Here is a 23082-nt window from a genome sequence, read left to right as displayed (position 1 = left end):
GAAATTTGATAGGTTTGCTTCCTACTGGGTGAAATCTGTTGGGAAAGCTGGACAAGAAGGCTCATTGAATGATAACTCACATGGTTTACCCAGAGCTCCCATCTCTCGTCTGCCTCAGTTCATGGAAAGCACAATTAATACAATTCCATGTGCTCCGTAGGCTGAGTGACTACTGCAGAGTATCTAGCTTGATGCCTGCGTCAAGCTGAGTTAGTGCCAAATCATGAATGGAAATCATATGTTTCATTTATGTTGGTTTCTGTTTGCTTCTGCTGCTCAAGTGTTTCCTCTCCTTCCTCCCCACTTCCCAAGTTCTGCTATCTCAGAAGTTTCTAAGTATAACAGCTGCTTCCATGGCTGCCATGCTTTTTGTTTCTAGCCACTTCAAGAGAGTTTCATTTCTGGTCACTGACACTGCAGTAGTTTCCTAGAATTGTACCAGCCAAGAGGTCTTAAACCTATTATAAAATCATTGTTAGAAGCAGTAGGACATTTTGAGGCGAGTAGAAAACTGTTCAGAATCTTCTAGCATTTGTGTATGTCAGCCTAAAGACTTGGTTCTGGGCATTGTAGTAGTTTTGGGCCATCATTGCAGGGAAATATACCAGAGCAAACATTTGGGATGGGTTTGATTAATCAAGCACAGTTTTTGACCCGGAAGTTTGTTTGAACGGACAGTGACTTTTTTGTTAATAGGTTTATGGTTTCCACACAGTGCATTGTTGCACAATGTGTGCATGATCATACAGAAAAGAACCTTGGCTTCCTTCGTGACATTTCTAGTAAACTTAAATGACCTGGTGTTACTCTACATAAGGGGTTTTTACTTTTTTAATAAAGTTTTTACTTTTTTAATAAAGCCTTTACCTATGGGGTTACTTTAGGAACCTGATCTTAAAATTCCTAGATCCTTTAAATGCTGAATGCTTTTAAATGCCTGTATTAAGGAATATTACAGTGACTGGAACACTGAGTCTGAAAAGGATTGTTTATGATGCTCTGAACCTATATTTTCTATGATAGGCTACATTATGATGGTGGATTGGATAGACTTAAGGAGGAAGAAGACAGTATGGCAGGAGCAATGGTGTTCAAAAAGGATTTGCATAGTCAAATGGTCTTTTGCCAAAAACAGAAAACAGACCACACACTTAGACTTTAATACTTTTCACATTTTGAGAGTAACTGATATTGAGCTTGGTGGTACTTGGTTCATACATAGAATTGGGTTATTATGCATTTACAACACCACAAGATAACTTAATTATTCTGAGCAACTGGTTATCTGGATCAGTAGCAAAACAGGGATAAAGAAATTCTACCATGTTTCTCTTCTGTGGCCTACATTTATTCTAATGCTGCATTTATTATAAATTTGGATCATTGAGACCAGCCCTAAAGCTCATTGCTCCAGCACAGAAGTGTGTATACCCTATCCTACAATTGGCTGCTCCACTGAGATGCCCAAAAGACTTAATCATTGTGTTACATTGCAAATATGCAAGCATAAGTGTTTAGCAGGTATTTTGACTCAATATAGCCAATGTTCATCTGTGTAGAAACCTTAAACGTAAAAATAAGGTTTGTGTTATTCTAAGCAAGATCTGTGGGAATCCATAATGCACCATCCATAATAGGAATCCTATTAGAAGAGGTTTGTGCAGAACAACAGAGAAACATATAAAATGAGACATTTCAAAACCAGCCTCTGAGATTTTGACTGGTCCTCAGAGTATTAATCAGAGTTACTAAAACATTCAAGCAGACACAAAGATTTTTAACCACTTTTTTCTTCTAGTTTTTCTCCTACAATGTTAACGCAACTCTTAATAGCTTGATGAAGGCCCTTACTGATTTCAACTGACTATACAACAGCTGTCTGCAAAGTATGAGAATTCTGGATCAATGATTGAAGGTAGTAATTGAGAAGAGTGCACACACTTCATCTGTCAATTTAAAGGGGAAGAGAGTCTCTGGTGATTTGATGAGCTTCATTAGTTGGCAGACATAACAGACAGTAAATTTGTAATTGATTGTAGATTATTTTGCTGGTTAGGTTAGGTTTGCTTAGATTTTCTTTCAAAATATTTTCGTTCTATCATGGGATGTCAAAGAACAATGTTTGTTCAAACTCATGGAAATATTTCCTCCATGCAACAGGATTGTATTCGGGAAAATACAAAATGTTTTAGAGAGCAAGCAACTTGGGCACTTAAATGATTCAGTAGGATTTGTGTTTTTTATTTGCAACTACGTGGAGACTTTACTCCTATTTTTGGCAAGTAAGCCATACTTTTAAAATGATCCAATTCCTATGGGGCAGAATGTGAATACAGTGGTACCTTGGGTTAAGTACTTAATTCGTTCTGGAGGTCCGTTCTTAACCTGAAACTGTTCTTAACCCGAGGTACCACTTTAGCTAATGGGGCCTCTTACTGCCGCCATTCCACCGCTGTGCAATTTCTGTTCTCATCCTGAAGCAAAGTTCTTAACCCGAGGTACTATTTCTGGGTTAGCGGAGTCTGTAACCTGAAGCGTCTGTAACCCGAGGTACCACTGTATCGCACTGTATGGGCAAAGGTTTACCATCTGAATGCATTAGTAGACATTTCTGTTTTTAGTATCTTCCAAGGGCTTTGGCACATCTTTCAGCTAGAATACATGTCATTTATTTACACTATGTCTTTTATCAAAATTTCAGCAGCTGCAGTGGAATCAGAAGCTTGACTCACTGTAGGTAAAACAGTATAATATGCTAGGAACCATTCTGCTTGACCACACTTGTTCATTTTCACTGTACCTATCCCTCCCATTGATGCTAAAATCTAAAATGATTCATTGGCATGGCAAGCCCATTCCAGTAGTCCCTTGGATGCCACGTGTTGTGGCTACTGATACACAGCCTTGATACTGATAACAAAACACGTATCAATTTTCATACATTAGGTTAAAAATGTAATTCTGTTTTTTATTGTTGAAAAGCCAACAGGTAAGAGCATGCAAAGAGAATGAGCACCGCGTTAGCCCCTTTCTGGTAAACCTGAAATAAATGACCTTTGTAAAAGGCCTTCTCTCTCTTTATGGAAACATTGTGTATGGCCCCTTCACATAAGCCAGGTTACTACTGCTGTTGTTGGCTGTTTTAGTATAAACATGCCCTAGAGTAGGTACAGTCATACCTCGGGTTGAATGTGCTTCGGGTTGAGTGCATTCGAGTTGCGCTCCGCGGCAACCCGGAAGTAACGGAGCGTGTTACTTCCGGGTTTCGCCACTCATGCATGCGCAGAGCAGACACTCAAATGATGTCACGCTCATGTGCGGAGGGGGCAAAACGCGACCGTCGCGGCTTACGTTGTGTTCAGGATGCGAACGGGGCTCCGGAACGGATCCCGTTCGCATCCCAAGGTACCACTGTATACTGCTTTAGAATCCACATCTTTTGTTCTCGACTCAAGTTCTCATCATTTGCGTGTTCAGACCCAAAGACCTCCCTCCTAAACAAAGACATATTTGACTCAAATTTTAGCTTTGGTTTTTGGCAGAATTTAGGCCCCGACTTTATTGATTACAGAAAAGTGAGTGGTTGCATAGGCTCTGGTTCGACTAGCTCTCTACACCCTTGCAGGTAGCGCTGACCCAGAGCTCTGTCATAGTCAGCCAAGGGTGAAGACCTGAGGAAGATGAAAAGGCTGGGAGCAAACTCTATTCACTCCCTAGATGCTCCCCTGGACTTAGGCACGGGCACAACCCCTTTTCGGGGGTTGGCCAAACCAAGTTGAGTCCCTGGGTTCCTTTAACGAAATATCCTTCATATAGGAATGGCGAAACCGTTCTCCCATCCCTATCACATGAACCAGTGCCCATCCGCAACCTTACAAGTTGTGACAAGTTGTGCAGGTGAAAGCCAAATGGCAACAGCCAATTGGCCAAGTGGGAAAATTCCTGCCGTGCCCCTGTCCCAACAACAGACGACACACGACGGCATAGCAAGGTCAATTGCAAAAGGCCCTAAAATTAGAGAGAGGTGGGCGGGTGTTCCAGTGCACAAGCAGAAATATGAAGTTCTGGGTCACATGCATGGGTTTATGTAGGTCCCTCGATCCGTTTAGACTGCAACCCCCTTGGCCAGATTGAAACCCAGCATCGAGGGTGTTATGTATTGAAGTGCTCACCCTGGCCACCAGGGGTATTGTGTACAGTGGTACCTCTGGATGCAAACGGGCAGGCTGGCTGAGCTGTTCAGTTCAGTTCAGTTCCAGCTTACTATAAAGAACCACTTGGAAAAATCTCTGTGTTGTCTACTTTGTCAACCCACTACTTAATACTGGCGACAAAGGTGGGATTGGATGGACATCAGAGCACAGCCAGATTCAGACACTCACTGAGCTGAAACGCTGAATGAAATCACTGAACAGAACCCAATTCAGAGCTAACCATACTGGCTGGAGCACTGTGTTCCATCCATCGCCCTCCACGTCGGCATCGGAACCATGGCTTCACTCGTGCTTCTACTGCCATTCGCCCCAGCCTCTGAATCATGGGACTCATACCTCGCTCGGTTTGCCTGCTTCCTCCAAGCAAACGAGCTGACGGAAGGGTCAGAGGAGCGTAAGCGGGGCCCATTCCTCAGCCTCTGTGGGTTGTGGCTATCCAATGGACCCACCCACAACCAAGAGGTCAGTCTCCAGATCTCACTGCAACACGTGTCCTCTTTTAGGGAGGACATGATTCACAATATCTGTAAAGAAAAATAATCCTTTTTCCTGACCCCACTATTCTTTCCAACTGCCAGCCTGAAATTTAACTGCTACTTTGTCTTGTGTCAGTTATACGCACCCATATAATCTGTTGTGATGAATTTCATAGGCTCAGCTGTATTACATACTTTTGGGCCACCCTGTATACACATAGTGTTATTGTCTCTGGTGGTGACCAGCTTAGGTTGCAACCATTTTGTGGTGGATGACCCACCAGTCAAAGACCACCTGAATGCTTCCACATAATTGGACACTTCAGAAATTGGACACTTTTTAGAACACAGATGGCTAACAGTGATGTGCTGAGATCTAATCAAATATGTATGGGTTTATAAATTTTCGTCACTTCTGCAGGCCTGTGCACATTTAGTTGGTTTTAAGGCTGATTAGTATGCAGTTTGTATGTTTTATTCCAGTTGTGTATTTGTGTTTTAAAATGGATGTGTATTTATGCTTTTAATAACAACAATTTTATTGTTGTTTTATAAGAAACGAGGATAATATTAGTTAGTATAAACTGATACATATGATGTTTCAAAATGGGTGCTCTCCTTTGCTTCTGAAAAGCGCTTTTGGTTATATTACATTTTTTAACTCAGTAGAAGCCAGAAAGTCAGCTATAGGTCCTCCTGATATGAAGAAAATGAGTTGGAAGTTATGAACACCTTGTTTTACATCTTTACATAGAACCATTTAATCAGCAACAAATATGAAACTATTGTTAGAAGAAATTAATTAAATTTCTTTTATCTCTTGTGAAACAGGTGGTTCAACTCTGGTAGCTTGGATACACAGTGTGCATATCATGAGTCCACAAGCTAAAATACAAGACAGGCTTTATTTTTCATCAGCTGCTGTCTGCATGTTGGTAGTTTTGTTTGATCAGAATAGAGCAGTTATCTTTGTCCTCTCTGGCATTCAGAATTCAACATCCCCCATTAGTTAGATGACCATTGACTGACTTTTTGATGAGGCCAACAGATGACCTTGTTTTGACATGTGTTTCTTCAGTTGATGTGCTACAGTTTAGAGGGGAATAATGGGTAGATAATTTGTAAGTCATGTATTCAAATAATGCAGAAGAAAACCTAGGCTTTGATTATGAGGACTTGATTGAGGTTATAAATCTTCTGCATCCTTTTTTATATTTGATTTTTTAATTAAAATCAAGGTTCCTGATTCAGAGAAAAGGCAATGTTTCAACATACATATTTTCTCTAAAATAGCTGTGTATGAGCTTTTGTAAAACAACAACAACAACAACAATTTATTTATACCCCGCTCATCTGGCTGGGTTTCCCCAACCACTCTGGGCAGTTCCTAACCGAATGTTAAAAACACAATACAGCATTAAACATTAAACAGGGCTGCCTTCAGAAGTCTTTTAAAAGTAAGATAGTTGCTTATTTCCTTGACATGTGCTGGGACGGCATTCCACAGGGCAGACGCCACTACTGAGAAGGCCCTCTGCCTGGTTCCCTGTAACCTCACTTCTCACAGTGAGGGAACCGCCAGAAGGCCCTCAGTGCAGGACTTCAGTGTCCAGACTGAACGATGTGGGTGGAGACACTCGTTCAGGTATACAGGACAGAGGCTGTTTAGGGCTTTAAAGGTCAGCACCAATACTTTGAATTGTGCTCGGAAACATACTGGGAGCCAATGCAGGTCTCTCAGGAGTTATATGGTCTTTGCAGCTACTCCCAGTCACCAGTCTAGCTGCTGCATTCTGCATTAATTGCAGTTTCTAAGTCACCTTCAAAGGTAGCCCCACGTAAAACGCATTGCAGTAGTCCAAGCAGGAGATAACTAGAGCATGCACTCTGGCAAGACAGTCTGCGGGCAGGTAAGGTCTCAGCCTGTATACCAGATGGACAGCTGCCCTGGACACAGAATTGACCTGCTCCTCCATGGACAGCTGTGAGTCCAAAATAACTCCCAGACTGCGCACTTGGTCCTTCAGGGGCACAGTTGCCCCATTCAGGACCAGAGAGTCCTCCACACCAGCCTGCCCCCTGTCTCCCAAGAACAGTACTTCTGTCTTGTCAGGATACAACCTTAATCTGTTAGCTGCCATCCATCCTCCAACCGCCTCCAGACACTCATACAGGACCTTCACTGCCCTCATTGAAGGATTTCCCCCTGTCGTTCTTATTTGTTGTTACTTCCATAGTAAGAATCACCATAACCAGTGCTGCTTATAAGCAAATAGATTTGGCTTCAGCTTTTCAGATCAGGGTTCATACTTAGCCTATGCATGCAATGCATGAGCCATCTTACTGCTGTTGTTTAGCATATCTACGTATAGTGGTATTGTCTCTAGTGGTGACTACCTTAGGCTGCAACCAAGGGGATGACCCACCAGTTAAAGACCAGTGAATTAGACAGTTTGTGAAGAATGTGCTACAATTTTTTAAGTCTCTGCAGACTTCTTGTCACTGTCAGCTACGGTTGTAGTGCTGATACAGGCAGCTGTAACAGCTTGTTTTCAAACCCTGGAGTTGTTGCAGAGGAATAGGATTGTGACTGAAATACTATAGATTCCTTCCTTTACTTACTTCTTGGGACCAAAATACTTCTTCAGAACTCATACAGGCTTTTCCAAAATCTTATTCCAGTAAAGCAGCATGATGAGTTTTCTTAAGGTTCACCTGACATTAGCTTTCTGTACTATAGCTGGCTGGTTTGTTCATTCATCTCTACAGGATTTGGCAGGAATTGCATCCTGGTCTTATGAGTTTGGCATATTACTAAATCCTATCCTCACGTTGAAGCATCTCAGTGCTATTGAACTGTATCTCTTAACAGTGGAAAGATAATGAATATTCTAAGTTTATGAAGCTGCTGGGGAATGTCTGGCAGCAGAGTGGAAGTGAAAAGACAATTTCAAATGACAGGAGAAGGCATGCAGTTGTCCCTCTTTCTATACCATAATTGCCTGCCAGCTCCTGTGACTATGCATACATTCTGTGGCTCTTCAGAAGGAGGCTCTTCCTTCCCCCCACCACACACACACACACACACACACACACACACACACACACACACATTGATATTCTCACTATAGAGATACCGGTAGTTGAAATATGGGTCAGGGTGAACCTACCTTCTTTATTCACGGTCACCTACTTAATATACAGTTCATATTTCTTCAATTTTAGCATTGCTTATCTGTGAAACTCGCCTTCAAACTTTATTTTATTAGCATCACAAAAATATTAGATTCGTTTAATTTCTGCCTGAGGGGAAAAAGGAAATTCTGCATACCTATAATACTATTGGTGTTTTAACAGATTTTACATGGCCATGTAAATATGCTCACTGATTATGGTAATCGTGATAGCTATACAAGTAGTAATTACTGTGATCTGATCAGACGACTATTGCCTTTATTGTGACAGCTGTACCATTTCGTTGACTGATTATTATTGTGGGCCTGTATGTTCTGTGCTTATCCTAGTGCCACAAGCATCCTCTTACACTTGCTTGTACTATAGCCACTTCAGAGATTCAATGTGTCGCCTCCTGTCAAGCTTCAGAATGGGTATGACTGCCCATGTATGCAGCCAAGATTTTCTTTGTAGCACCATGAATCCCTATATCTCTCTTAAACTTCATAGTATGAGTTTGCAAATAGTAGATACTCCATTAAAAGTGCTGAGCAGAGTTGTTATACCTGTCCATCATGGAGGAAGCACGTCCAAAACACAAATTGTTTTCATTTTTTTTAAAGTGCTGAGTGAAATCTCAGTCTACCTGATCAAACTGTTCTACCACTGTAAAAATTCACCCCATGACAAAATCCAGTAGTTTCATTTTAATGCAGCACATATATTTTAAACATTACGCCACATATACAATCTTAGTGCCTTGTTTGAGGGAAGATGGGGAGAGAATGGCGGCTTATAGATGCTGAGGAAATGCTATAGAGGTTTTGCCTTGCCGTGCCTTGCCTTGGATGTATTTTCTGCCCACCCAGTCTCAGCTGGGGACCTCAAAATGAGCAGTGTTTTTAACACAAGACATTTCCTGAAGGATGTTGCACTGCAGGGAACTTCCCCTTTATTCTTCAAGGAGACACAGGATGAAAATCAAATTATGAAAACTGTCACTACAAGGATGGAATGTCTTTGTTAATGATAAAAATGTGGTTGTTACAAGAAGATGAAAGTTCCTAGTTTCAAACCAGTATCTATAAGCAGTAATAGAAGAAACAACTGTGCTTTTATAATACAGCATTATACAGGATGGGTTGAGGAAAATGTAGTTTACGCATATACAAGCATTTTTTCCATTGTAGCTGTGATACTTCTAAGTTTTCACTCTGTATTTGAAGCTCTGTGTGATAGTTAAGGATAAATCTTGTACAAAATATTGTCAAAATATGCATTGATTAGCTTTTTCTGTTAGTTCTAATTTTAAAAATGTAATACATTCATTTTTGGAAACATATTGGTATTCTTACTTGCATGGCATTGCACTAGAGCAGCGGTAGCTAAAGTAGTGCCTTCCATATGTTATTGGATTACAGTTCTCACCATACCTGACCTTTGACCTTGCTACCTAGGATTAATGGGAGCTGCAGTCCAATGATTTCAGGAATGCAGCACTAGAGAATGATCCAGTTTTTATAGAAACTTGCATCAGTAGGTGTTAAATATGATAATTTATAGAAGGAATAGGTAACCTGTGACCCTGCAAACTTTGTGGGACTCTAGTTTCCATGAGTTCCAACCAGCATGGCCAGTATTCAGGAATGATGAGAACTGTAGGCTAACAACACCAGGAATCCTATAAGTTTCCTGCTCCTGATCCGCAGCTTTCCAATACAAATGACAGCAACTGAATTATTATAGATATGCATTGATTGTATATGAAGTTTTACTTGAAACAAGCTACTGGGACCTTAATCTTAATTGCCTTCTCTGTTTCTTCTTTTTGTTTAGCGTTGAGGGTGAAGCTCCTGGAAGTGAAACAGGCACATCATTGGATAGTCCCTCTACCTATCATCAAGGAGCTATAACTCACAGTTCAGCTCTAAGCCCAGACCATTACGACCATTCTCCATACGGGCTGTATTCTGTCTCCCCAGGGCAGCAAAGGCCCCGGAGGCCAAAGCTTCAACACTCAACATCCATACTCAGAAAACAAGCAGAGGAAGAAGCTATTAAAAGGTCGAGGTCACTTTCAGAGAGCTATGAACTCTCATCGGACTTGCAGGATAAGCAGGTACTTGAACTGTGCAGTTCTATGAATCAAGCTAAAGTGTCATGGAAAGGTTATTCAGCCATTCCTGGAAAATAACAGGATATTATTTTTTTTTGCGAGTCTGTTCCATAATTTGGCATATCTGAATAATATTAATGTTTCCTTCTTCTGTCTTTTTCCATGACTTGCTAAACAATCAGCTGATATTAATGCTTAGCGAAATGACTTTTCCTTCAAAGAAAATGCCTCCCTGTATTTGTGCTATGATTTTGCATATGTGGCTCATTGCTTAACTTGTGGAGCTGTGCCAATTTTTTTACTAGAGACTGTGCCGTTTAAACCAGAAGGACTTGGTTAGTATATAAACAAACTCTTTGCCTGGCCTCTTTATTAACAAAATCCCCATGCTTTCAGTCAAGCAGTGCTTCTTTTAAGCTTTCTTTTAAAACTATGAACCAGGGTTTTTGCAGTTCTAGGCAAGATTGGCTTAATGATTTTCTTCTGCCCTACCTCTGACTCTACCAAATCCACATTACCAAGACTACAACTTTACGTGGCAAAACCCACATTATCACAAATTTCTGGTATTTCTTTTTCGAGAGGACAGAAGGTTTACTTTTAAAATTAAGAAATGAACAGATGCTCATTAGAAAGCAGGCAACCAGTTAAATTATTTTACTTACCCATAAAGTTGTGAATACTACAATACTTTTTTTTATAAGATATTTATTAAGATTTTTTTAAAAGTATTACAATAAAAAATAAAGAAAGAAAATAGAAGGGAAAAAAATACAAAATACAAAAGAAAAATGGTTAAAAACACTCAAATTTTCCATTGCTTATTTTTCTTTAGCTTGTTTCCCGGACCTCCTCAATTTAGGATACTTGTCAATTTAGGATCTCATTTGAAGTATTTTCATTTATATCACATCATTTGTGCTGTTTACACAGTTTAAAATGTTGAAATCTAAGATGAATATTGTAACTAGTAATCAGGACATGCTTAGTATAGGCAGAGGGCCTTCTGGGCGGTGGCACCCTCCCTGTGGAATGCCCTCCCATCAGATGTCAGGGAGATAAAGCATTTCACAACTTTTTAAAAAATCTGAAGTTCAGGGAAGTTTTTAATGTCTAACATTTTATTACTTTTTATATTTTGCTAGAAGCCACCAAGAGTGGCTTGGAAAACCCAGCCAGATGGGCAGGGTATAAACAATAAAAGTAGTAGTAGTAGTAGCAGCAGTAGTAAGCGATCATGAATAATTTATTAAAGATAGAATATTATTATTTTGACAATTCATTAAGGGCCTACAATTTTTGAAACTGGATAAAGATAAAATGATTCAAACATGATGAGTTCTTCATTCCTCCTTTTGCCCTTATTCATCTCTCTCATCATAAGCTTGCCAGGAGCACTGAGTTGACTGCTGTTGGAGACATACTGCTGAACCAGATTGACCCCTCCTTTATGTTCTTATTTTGAATAAAGGGAATTTCTTTATGGTCTGCCTGCTGTGGCCAGGTGCAGACATAATATTCCCAATTGACTAGATTGTTTGTCCTCTGACCTTTGGGAATACTTCCCCTCTTCCTTGGTTTCACCTTAACCATTACATTTGCATCGGTACTAACTATGGTTCATGCTAGTCAGCATTGCCTTCATAATCATGAACTTGAAGTGGGTTTGCACCTAGTTATGAGGGAATCTAGTGAATGTTAATAAATGCAGATAGAACATTGTTGCATAACTAAAGCAAACAGATGCCATGAAGGGGCAGTGGCGCTTACCTGACCTCCTAACAGCTGAGTCGCTGCTGCATACCAGAAGGGAGAGAGGACAGCCAAGCCGCTGCCAGCGATTTTTCACTGCATTGACCTGTCCCATTACACAGTAATGATTCAGCTCTCGGGAGGGCAGGTAAGTGCTTCCACCCCACCATGTCATCCTGTACTAAAGCAAACCATGGAACAACAGCAACAACAACAACAACAATTTATTTATACCCCGCCCAACTGGCTGGGTTTGACCAGCCACTCTGGGTGGCTCCCAACAGAATATTAATAACAATAATAATAAAGCGATAAAACACCAAACATTAAGCATTAATGGAAGGTAAATAAGGGTTCATATAGAGGAGGGGAATACAGATGACTGCAACATGTTCCTGGTATTCTTACTGTGAATTTGGAAGCAGAATCATTTGAAAGCAAATAAAGCATGCCTGTCCAATAGTTTAGTACAGTAAAATGACTTGTGATATTGAGACTATTAACTGATCTTTTTTTAAAAAAAAATGCTTGAGGGGGAAAACCTCAACATTTTTTTTATTAAAAGTAATCACTGCAAGCAGTTCTATAATGTGAGCTTCAGCTTAATTCAAATTTTAACATCCTATTTTTTTACTACTTTGCCTCTTTTAAAAATACACCACTGCAGTGATGAGAATCATTGGCAGTGTATCATATCGGTGTAGCCAAGGATTTTCATAATTGCAAATGCACACTGAATTCTTGGTGGAAAGAATATAAAATAGATTAACATGGATTGTAATAACTCTTGTTAAATCTCCTGCAGGTATCTGTGAAGCAGACAAGTTTTCTCCCAATTCATGCAAGGAAAGCCTGAGGGAGAAAGTTTAAGTGTGAAATGTCATCAGTAAAATTGTTCATAACTGTTGAAAGGAAAATCTGACAAGGAATTGATTCAATTATACTCCAAAGGCACAGAGAATGCAATTTCTTGCTTTGTTAAAATTTCATGTATGCAGCATATACAGTGGTACTTCGTAAGTCGAACAGAATCCGTTCTGGAAGTCCATCCGACTTCCAAAACATTCAGAAACTAAGGCACGGCTTCCGATTGGCTGCAGGAAGCTCCTGCAGCCAATCGGAAGCCACATTGGACGTTCAGGTTCCAAAGAACGTTCGCAAACCAGAACACTCACTTCCAGGTTTGCAGCGTTCAGGAGCCCAAACACAAGGCGTTCAGGATCCAAGGTACGACTTTATTGGAACATAGGAAGCTGCCTTATATGAAGTCATACCATTGGTGCATCTAACTCAGCATTGCCTGCACTGACTGGTAAGCAGCTATCCAGAGTTTCAGACAATGGACCCTTCCAGTCCTGTCTGAGGATGCTAAGAACTGAACCTGGGATTTCTGTGTGCAAAGCAGATCCTGAGCTATGGCCCTTTCCATGGTGTGGCCACTCTAAACATAATTTAAGCATAGGAAATGCAAGGTTCACTAACTGGTATCATTAGTTCTATAAAGGAGCAATGCAACATGACCATAGGAAACTCTTCACTTTTCTTTTAATGCAAGTTAGTTGCAGACCGAAAAAAATACTTCAAGTTCAATTACAAAAACCGTTTGCATTTAATGTGGTTGAGTAAATAACTATTTTTGCCAAATTCTTTTCATAAAGAATGCTAGTTGTTTTATTTAATTCTTATCTAAATTCTAACTGCTTGTATCAGCATTTTAAAAAAACCACACACCTCTTTATTTTATTTATTTTGAGATTTCTATCCCATACTTCTAGTATCTAAGCACTACTCGTGGAAGCATACAATTTAAAATCACAACGCCATGTGCAATTTAAATTGTTGCACTTGTTTTATGTGAAAGTAAGTTTTCCAGAGGTAAGTGTCATATCTTTCTGTGTTAATAAAATATACTTGTGAGACAGTTATGAAAAGTATCTTCTTGGTGGATCATTTTATGTGCACTTGTACAGGTAATTTTCTATTGTCATGAGGTGGCCTTTACTTACTGAGCGTATTTCCATCTCAGAAATCTTTTTAGATCGTAAGGTTCCTAGGAGATACATTTTTCTGAGCTAATTTTGAAACACTTATTGCCTCAGTACTGTATTAGAGAGCCATGTAGTAAGCACTCTTAGTGCATGAGTATTATCAAATATTTATATTTTCTTTTTAGGTTGAAATGCTAGAACGGAAATATGGAGGCCGTCTCATAACTAGACATGCCGCTCGTACTATACAGACTGCTTTCCGCCAGTATCAGATGAACAAAAACTTTGAGCGGCTTAGAAGTTCTATGTCTGAAAATCGTATGTCAAGACGCATTGTTCTATCCAATATGAGAATGCAGTTTTCGTTTGAAGGACCTGAGAAAGTCCACAGTTCCTACTTCGAGGGGAAGCAAGTTTCTGTTACAAATGATGGGTCAAAACTAGGAGCCCTTGTCCAGTCTGAATGTAGTGACCTTGGAGAATCGGCTACAATGAAATCTCCAGCAGCGTCCACCGACTTTGCTGATGCCATAACGGAACTGGAGGATGCTTTTTCGAGACAAGTAAAATCTCTTGCCGAGTCCATTGACGATGCATTAAATTGTCGTAGCATGCACTCTGATGAGGTACAGATACCCGATCAAGTCAGAAGTCGGGAAATAGAGAGGGACAGTTGTCAAACTAAACCAACAAGCCATAATGTGGACCACAGGAAACTTGATGAAATGACTGCATCTTATAGTGACGTTACATTGTATATTGATGAAGAAGAACTATCCCCACCACTTCCTCTTTCCCAATCAGTAGATAGGCCATCTAGCACAGAATCTGACCTAAGACTTCGGTCAATGAACCCATCTCAAGAGTACTGGTCTATGACACACAAGGATCATAAGATAGATACTGACACGAGCTGCAGAAGTACCCCTTCACTAGAATCCCAGGAACAAAGAATGAGAATGGATCATTTGCCTTTGCTAACTATAGAACCACCTAGTGACAGTTCAGTGGACTTAAGTGATCGCTCAGAGAGGGGATCATTAAAGAGACAGAATGCATATGATCGAGGAATTACTAGTACGCAAGGTAGTCCCAAGCATATCTCACATGGCATCCCTACCAAGATAATTTCCCGAGAGGACCAGGAGACTAGACATAGACCAAGGCCTATTGATAGCCACTTAGCCATTAATGGCACAGCAAACAGGCAAAGCAAATCTGAGTCTGATTATTCTGATGGAGACAACGATAGCATTAATAGCACTTCCAATTCCAATGACACAATAAACTGCAGCTCAGAGTCTTCTTCTCGAGACAGCTTAAGGGAACAAACACTGAGCAAGCAAACGTACCATAAAGAGACTCGCAATAGCTGGGATTCTCCTGCCTTCAGTAATGACATCATCAGGAAACGTCACTACAGGATTGGATTGAACCTTTTTAATAAGTGAGTACAATGCATTTTTTACATAGAAAAGAAATTTATCGCCAAATCACAGGATAATTAGATGTTTCTGCAGCTCCATTGTGAAGGTTAACATGATCTCCAACAATGGCTGTCTTTGGGTGTCATGCTAAACCAGGGTTGGGGTTGGACTGCAACTCCTATCATCCCTGATTATTAATAATGCTTTCTGGGGCTGATAGGAGTTGAAGCCAAATATGGAAGACCACAGGTTCACTATCCATGTGCTAAGCTATGGTTTAGCAAGGTGTGGGTGAGCCCAGCCTCCTCCTAAACATGCAGCCAGAAGGATGAGTTCAGAAATTTATACCATGGTTTGTTGTGTCATCCGGACCAACAAACGGTGGTTAGTTTCAAGCATCCAGCATCGAACCATGGTTTCTGAAGTAGTTTGTTTGAACTAACCATAGTTCACCATAGCTTCATGTTCTGATGAAATAGCAAGCTGTGGTTAACAGATAGCGGAAGCAAATTCTTTCAAATTCCTCCTGTGAGCGTGTTCATGTGTCACCAGACCATAGTTTAAAGTCATGTCTGATGCAGCCCTTTTGTGTGCACACTTGTCTTTTCCCTGTTTTCAGCATGTTTACTTTCTTCTCTCTCCCCACCCCTGCAGTTGCCATTTTACTGCTTTAAATGCCAATTTATTTATACATACATACATACATACATACATACATACCCCGCCCATCTGGCCAGGTTTCCCCAGCCACTCTGGGCAGCTTCCAACAAAACACTAAAATACACTAACTTATTAAACATTAAAATCTTCCCTATACAGGGCTGCCTTCAGGTGTCTTCTAAAAGTTTGGTAGTTATTTTTCTCTTTGACATCTGAAGGGAGGGCGGTCCACAGGGCGGGTGCCACTACCGAGAAGGCCCTCTGCCTGGTTCCCTGTAACTTGGCTTCTCACAGCGAGGGAACCGCCAGAAGGCCCTCGGCGCTGGACCTCAGTGTCTGGGCAGAACGATGGAAGTGGAGACGCTCCTTCAGGTATACTGGACCAAGGCCGTTTAGGGCTTTAAAGGTCAGCACCAACACTTTGAATTGTGCTCGGAAATGAACTGGGAGCCAGTGCAGGTCTTTCAAGACCAGTGTTATGTGGTCTTGGCAGCCGCTTCCAGTCACCAGTCTAGCTGCCGCATTCTGGATTAGTTGTAGTTTCCGGGTTACCTTCAAGGACAGGCCCATATGCTGCATCCAACCAAGTTCTGTTATAGATGCCAGGTCAAGTCCTCCATCCATGATCAAGTCATGGATGGCAGTGGTCTTATGAATCATTGACCTGGCATTGCACAGCAGCATCTTCAGGTCATGTGGGTATCCCTTGCTGATTCTAGTATTCGTCCGGTCAGGACCAGACCCAAGGTGTGTATCTTGGACAAGTAGTATTTAAAACACACACAGAGAGAGAGAGAGAGAGAGAGCCCTTTTGTTGTCCTTCATATAAGAAACATTTTCTTTTAAGCAATGTTAAAAGGACAAATAAGTTTTTTCCACTCATCCATTACTGTTATAATCCAGTGCCATCAGAAAACAGTCATGTTGGGGTGAAATCCAGTGTTAAACACACTCAGAATAGACCCACTGAAATCAAGGAAATAGGTCTACTCTTATGGCTTAGTTGGATATGACCCATTTTTTATAAATAATTAACAATTAACAAAGCTATTTGCTCTGGCCAGAGTGTGCTTGTTAAAAATTATTTGTTTTTCCAAAGGGCTTCCTTACTTTCCTTAAGCATATATGCTTTTTGACGTAACTGGCAGTGCTTTCCTTCCTGATTACTTCATATCTAAATATTATAAAACAGGCTGTCTACATATTATTGTAATAGATTTAATCCTGAGCATGGAGTTTAATTTATTCAGTACCATATGGGTTAAGTTAGTATTGCCGATAGTGTAGTGGCTGATTGTCAAAATATTTTTTCACACACTACATATACTTTATTTTCCATGTAATACAATGTATAAAAATTGCATATTTTAAATTTATAATTTCTTCTTTTGAGACAGCATGGAACTAATACAGATGGCAGAAGGTAATAAATAGTGATTTTTAAAAATCAATGTATTGTTAGCCTTACAGTAGCCTAGTGGAAGAGTTAGATCTAATTAAATTAGTGTAATCTGATTATTCTATTCATTGGCATAGTCCTGCTTACCTTTGATTGCTCCCAATATGTTCCATAAAGGCCTTTGTACACTGTTGGGGCTAAAGAAAGGTATAATCTACCATTCTGCTGTTCCATGCACAACTGGAGGGGCGTACACTGACGGCTCAGAGCCTCAACATATATGGGTACACAGGGCTAGGAGACTTTATTGACCCAGTAGGCATGCAATAATTCATGTTGTTGTGGTTGCCAGGCGCACTGACAGCAGCTCCTCCTCTGAAGCACAAGCTGTGTCGCCCTGTTACTTGGCAAGGAGCTGTTGCAGCTGCTTATGCAGTCACAATTATTGTTGCACAGCTGGAGATAGGACAGAGGTTTACTGGAGCCATACTGCCTGTACAGGTGGAAGAAAGAATCAGCGCAGCTGCTGTGGCTCAAGCTGCAAACGTTTAGGATAATACTGTAGTAAATTTTGCCATCATTAAAGGGGCGTATTTATAGCACTAAGGAAGTTTGTGTGAAACACATACACAACTGGCTTGTGTTGAACACCATGGCTTGGCATTGAATGTGTGAGCTTTGGGGTCATTTGCCTCCTCCTCCCTGTTGCAGGAATGCCAAGGTCTGGTGTGCCATTTGAATTGGCAAGCTACTGTAGGTTTTTGCCTTCCAAACCAGAACTGGAAAAATGTCCTTTACATTGTGTTTTTTTCTTCTGGTTTGGAGGGCAGTTTGGAGTTAATTTGTTTGGTTGTAATGGCAAATTATGGTTTGCATGAAACCAGAAGTCAGAGGGAGAACTGAAGCATTCGTAGAAAGGCTGGCATGTATGAGCTGAGGCTTGCTTGTGTAATGCAAAAATATGAGAAGCAGCTCTATACTTTTTTAAGGCAGACAATTTGTTATATCCTGCCTAGATATGACATAGTTTGCTACGCATGGTTTAAACAAAACCTTGAAAGAATCATTATTTTTACCTAGGTGCACTGTCAATTTTATTTAGGAAGTAACCCAGCTGTGGCATTTTAAATATTTAAAATCTTTAATAATTTCACTCTTATTTATCTTTCTTAATATATTCCACTTTAACTCCAAGGAATTCGAGATGGTATATATTGTTTTCCTCTTCCCATTTTATCCAGTCAACAACCCTCTAAGGTAAATAAGGTTGAGGAGAATGATTTGCTGAATTCCTAGTCTGACCTCTCTAAGCACTTTACTGCACTGGCTCTTCCCATTAAAGAGATGAACAAAAAAGCCATATCATATAAGTACTGTGCCTTTAAAGTGCATGGTTTTCCGCAAAGAATCCTGGATCCTGTAGTTCGTTACGGGTGAAACTACAGTTCCAAAGTTATTTAGGCAGCCTTGTGATTTAAATGTGTGTTTAATCTGCTCCCTGTCTTTAACAGTAAAGAAATAATGTTTTGTTGTTGTTGTTTAGTTGTGTCCGACTCTTCATGACCCCATGGACCAGAGCACAACAGGCACTCCTGTCTTCCACTGCCTCCCACAGTTTGGTCAAACTCATGTTAGTAGCTTCGAGAACACTGTCCAACCATCTCATCCTCTGTCGTCCCCTTCTCCTTGTGCCCTCCATCTTTCCCAACATCAGGGTCTTCTCTTCTCATGAGGTGGCCAAAGTATTGGAGCCTCAGCTTCAGGATCTGTCCTTCCAGTGAGCACTCAGGGCTGATTTCCTTTAGAATGGAGAGGTTTGATCTTCTTGCTGTCCATGGGACTCTGCACGGCATAGCTCATAGCTTCTCTGAGTTATTCAAGCCCCATGAAGGAGAAATAATGTTTTAATTAAGGCCAAAAAGAAAATGTGGTTTGGAAAGATTTTTTTTTAAGTTTTAATGCTTTTAAACCATTCAGTTTGGTTTAACTTTGAAATATTATGATGCTGGTTTGGACAAACCTGATACCAAGAATTCCTCTCTTTCCCCTTCAGTTAGCTTATTGATCTGTGTTGTTGTTAGCTGCTGATGCATCTTGTTGTGATGCAGGCACACCCCTTTTGAGGTCTCACAAGAAAAAGGTTGCACAGATAAATAACTGTGAGGATTATCGCTCCATGGAATTATCAGGTGCCTCCTGTCATTTTTTACTTTTCAAAGTACTCTGAGGCTGTTACTGAAAAACTAATCCCAATACAATATTCCATGTGGGAGAGACCATAAGATGTTTTAAATGGTTTCGCTATACTGATTGGTGTCAATGCAGAATAAATGCCTGCTTTTTCTTGATGATGTGGTAGATTTCAAAAAGCCAGACTAAGAGTGCTACACAGACTAGAAACATTGCACAATAATCTTATTTTGGCTTGCTGTATGAGTTTTGTTAGTTGCTCGCTTTTTCCAGTTCAGCTTTCTTGTCTAGTTGGTTTCCGCGTCCTTCAGACACATGTTGAATCATCCATATTCCAGGAATAAAGGACTTTATGAGTTACGTACATGCAGTTTGCTTAGTGTTGTGAATCACATCAGACAGCTTGAGCATCGCACAGTTCCTACCTCTGTTACTGTGAAGCATTTTTAAGAAGGAACACTGAGAAAGCATAGCCATGTGCAGGTCCTCTTATTCCCAGTCATGTGAACATGCAGTGAACCATTAAATTAGGTAATGTGTGATGTAAGGTTTTACAACGGATGAGGGGTATAAAATAATTTTTTGTTGCATTGGCCTGTAAGTGATTTGACATAATTAGAAGATCAAATAGTTTTTGGCTAAAGGCCAAATGCAATTTCCCCATTGCCTGCTGTGTTTGTTTGTTTATTTTAAGATGACAGTCAAAGCGCTGCTGAGCACTAGCATAGATTGCAAGCCCCCTTCCACCTCTGACCTCATAGGTTCCGTACCTGGTGCCTTTTGGTATACAGACAGGTCCGTCCCCCCCGCCAAGTTTACATGCATTCAATATGTGTGTTACTGTGTATATGCGCATCGCGTTGAACCCAGAAGTGACCTGGAAACATCATAAAGATTTTACTGAAACATCACTAAAAGGGCGGGACTGAACAGGGTATTTGCAGGCTTTTTCAGTGGGCTTCAAATATACATGATTTCACTGACTAGGAATGTAACCCCCACGTTTAAATGGGGGGTTGCCTGTATTATTTGGGCAGCTGCAGGTTTTATTGTTTTCTGTCACTTGCTTACTTTTTATATTTTAATGTTTATTGTAAGTTGCTCTGGTTTCATTAGAGCGGAAGACTGGAGTGTGAATAATTTCAAATAAATAAAAGTTACCTTTTTTTAAAAAAAAACCTGAGTTACTAATACAGACAGATACAGGGAGAGAGTTCACAGGGTGTCCCTCAACTTGTGAGTTAGTTTCTTTATTTATTTACTTATTTACTTACTTACTTATTTTAGAAAGGACACTTCAATAACATACAAGAATAAATAAATAAACTGAAAAATGAAACGTACAGACAAAATGAACTTGTGGATTTAATGGTAGCTCTTTTCTTTACCCATTTGTGACATGAACTGGCTGCTTTCTAAATATTTATTTGTTAAAAGTAGCAGATGAATGCTGATGAATTTATTTGTTTATTCATTCCCTATTCATTTATTTGAAGGAAACACTATTTTAAAGAGCAAATCTGCTCCAGGAAGCAGTTTCTTGTGTGTAGGAGGTTTCTTGATGACATGGGCAGAGTGACATTCCGGCATCATGCACAGCCAACTTTTGCATCACATTTGCAGAAATTTCTTCTTCTTCCAAAAATCAGCTGTGAAGAGAACCATAGTGAGGACTCAGCCAAAAAACACTATAATCTCATGCACCTTATATGCAAGTAGGACTGCTTCCAAAGAAAGATGCACCTTACAGGTGTATTTTAACAAGCTTTGCAAACTCTTGGTGTAAAGTTGCATCTAAGCATGCTACAGCCCATTTTGCTTCCAACCTTTTTACAAGTTATCTCATAGTGCTACTGCAATACAACTGCTATCACATTTGCAAAGCTAAGCAAATGTTTCAAATTGGACACAGGACTCAGGGGGTTGGACTAGATGACCCTAGGGGTACCATCTCACTCTACAATCCTATGATTCTATTAAATATGAGAAATGTCTGTTAAAGGTCTTCATGAAAGCGAATGCCAGCCTATTGGGAGTTTAGTATAAAAGAGTGTCTTTACAACACCTGGAGTGTAGATTACTCCGTAATAGCAACAAAAAGACTTCTTAAGACTTTTCTCTTTTAAATAAATACCCAGTAATATGCATAGAGAGGAAAAGGCTCATAGCATGAATCAGTTGCGTTCAAAAATGTAGGGAGGGGTTGGCTGCGTTCAAAAATGTAGGGAGGGGATCCTTTATAGTCATTTACAGAGAATATATAAACCTTCCCTAATATTGAAAATCCAGCCTTTTGAAGGCTATGGAGTCCATTATTAGCAGCTTTGAATAGCCTCAGAAACTGGAATGGAGTCATTACATCACTCCCATCCAATCAGGTCCATCTAGTATTAAACATTCCAAGCACACAATTTGCTATAATAGAGCTCGGTGCTAGGATTAAGCAGAATTCTCTTTCCACAATACCTAGAGAGCTGATGGGGATATAATTTTGTTGCGAAGTGCTCACTATAAAAAGGGAAGGCCAAGCATATGTCTGATTGTAATTATGGAGGTCAGGATTTGCCAGTTCATTTACTGTTCCCTGGAATTCAGGCTGGTTAGATTATCCAAGTGAAAAACAGAGGCAGCTGCCTTTTCAGCTATTTAGGGAATGAAAATTTATTAGTAGTGAATGCATTGCAAGAGGGAAGAGAGGGACTGCAGCAGAAGAGAGGATTTGGGACAATAGGGCTAAAGAACGGAAGTATCAGAAATGGGGGGGGGGGACAAGCAACACTATATTAAAAAATGGTATTTGGGTAAGCAGTTGATTTCCACAAGTAGTTCTCCATCATGCATCAGATTGCTGTAGCCTCCCTAGTTTCTGGCAGTCAGTCCTAATGTAAGGTTACCAGACGTCCCCGTTTCGACAAAATCCATTGAAGTTGAAAAGTGTCCCTGGATTCATTGAAAAAGATCTGATAACCTTATCCTAATGCCTGTTGAAAGAATTGGAGTGGGGCTGTCCTTATTGTTTCTTTGTCCCAGGGTTTCTCTGCACAACTGGAAATAGTTATTCACCTAGCAGCACATGCCAACACACCTTCTGCACTCCATTTTAAGACTATTACAAACCAAAGGCTTTGGGGCTTTTCTTATCTCCTCCCTCCCTGCTGTTTTGTTTAATTTCTAGCCTGTAGAAGGGTTCTGGAGAATTCAAAAACTTGCTTGCTACTTGTGACATTTTAAACTGTCCTAATAAAGACCTTCTGTGGGTCTTTGATAATCTCCTAATGGACAACAAAGTCTATACCTTGTAGACAGGTCTGGTGCCAGGATCTGGCCCACCCAGACAGCTGCTGGAGTCGCATTGCCAGGCAGCTGGGTCTGGGGAGCTTACATTAACAATGTCACACAAGTAGCACTGGCTTAGTGTGCTCATGCAGGCTCCTGGCGAAGTGATTGTGGCTGTTTTGCTTTCTTGCTGGTAATTTAGCTTGCAGTGAGCATGAGGCATAGTTTGGCTTGGTTGCCATCTGAACCCAGCCATAGTGTCAGGGACATTGTTGGAAATTGAGAATCGTTGCTTCCCAGCCAGCCACAACTACAGTATTGCCATGTAACAAGTGCAGGGGTGTGACGGAAAGCTCAGCAAGACCAGAGTTTTGTGATGCAGTGCTTTGGAATTCCACCAGAGTGCTGAG

The 23082-nt window shown here is 40.5% G+C and overlaps 1 protein-coding gene and 1 long non-coding RNA gene across 19 annotated transcripts in view; one reads left to right on the top strand and one right to left on the bottom strand.

The window, feature by feature from the left end:
- The window catches only part of IQSEC1 (IQ motif and Sec7 domain ArfGEF 1), a 311041-nt gene that overhangs the window by 251309 nt on the left and 36650 nt on the right, over positions 1-23082 (top strand). For all 18 annotated transcript variants that reach the window (XM_077924860.1, XM_077924859.1, XM_028718962.2 and 15 more), the window contains 2 exons: positions 9701-9983; positions 13906-15167. In XM_077924860.1, the coding sequence (XP_077780986.1) occupies positions 9701-9983; positions 13906-15167 (1545 nt within the window). The remainder of the gene's footprint in view (positions 1-9700; positions 9984-13905; positions 15168-23082) is intronic.
- LOC114591658 (uncharacterized) overlaps positions 20939-23082 on the bottom strand; it is a 30040-nt gene continuing 27896 nt past the window's right edge. Inside the window, exon 3 of the long non-coding RNA XR_003705311.2 lies at positions 20939-21045. This is a non-coding gene — a long non-coding RNA (uncharacterized LOC114591658). The remainder of the gene's footprint in view (positions 21046-23082) is intronic.

This window comes from Podarcis muralis, chromosome 2 (assembly GCF_964188315.1).
Source record: "Podarcis muralis chromosome 2, rPodMur119.hap1.1, whole genome shotgun sequence".
NCBI classification, from domain to species: domain Eukaryota; kingdom Metazoa; phylum Chordata; class Lepidosauria; order Squamata; family Lacertidae; genus Podarcis; species Podarcis muralis.
This window is presented reverse-complemented; position numbering and strand designations above follow the sequence as displayed.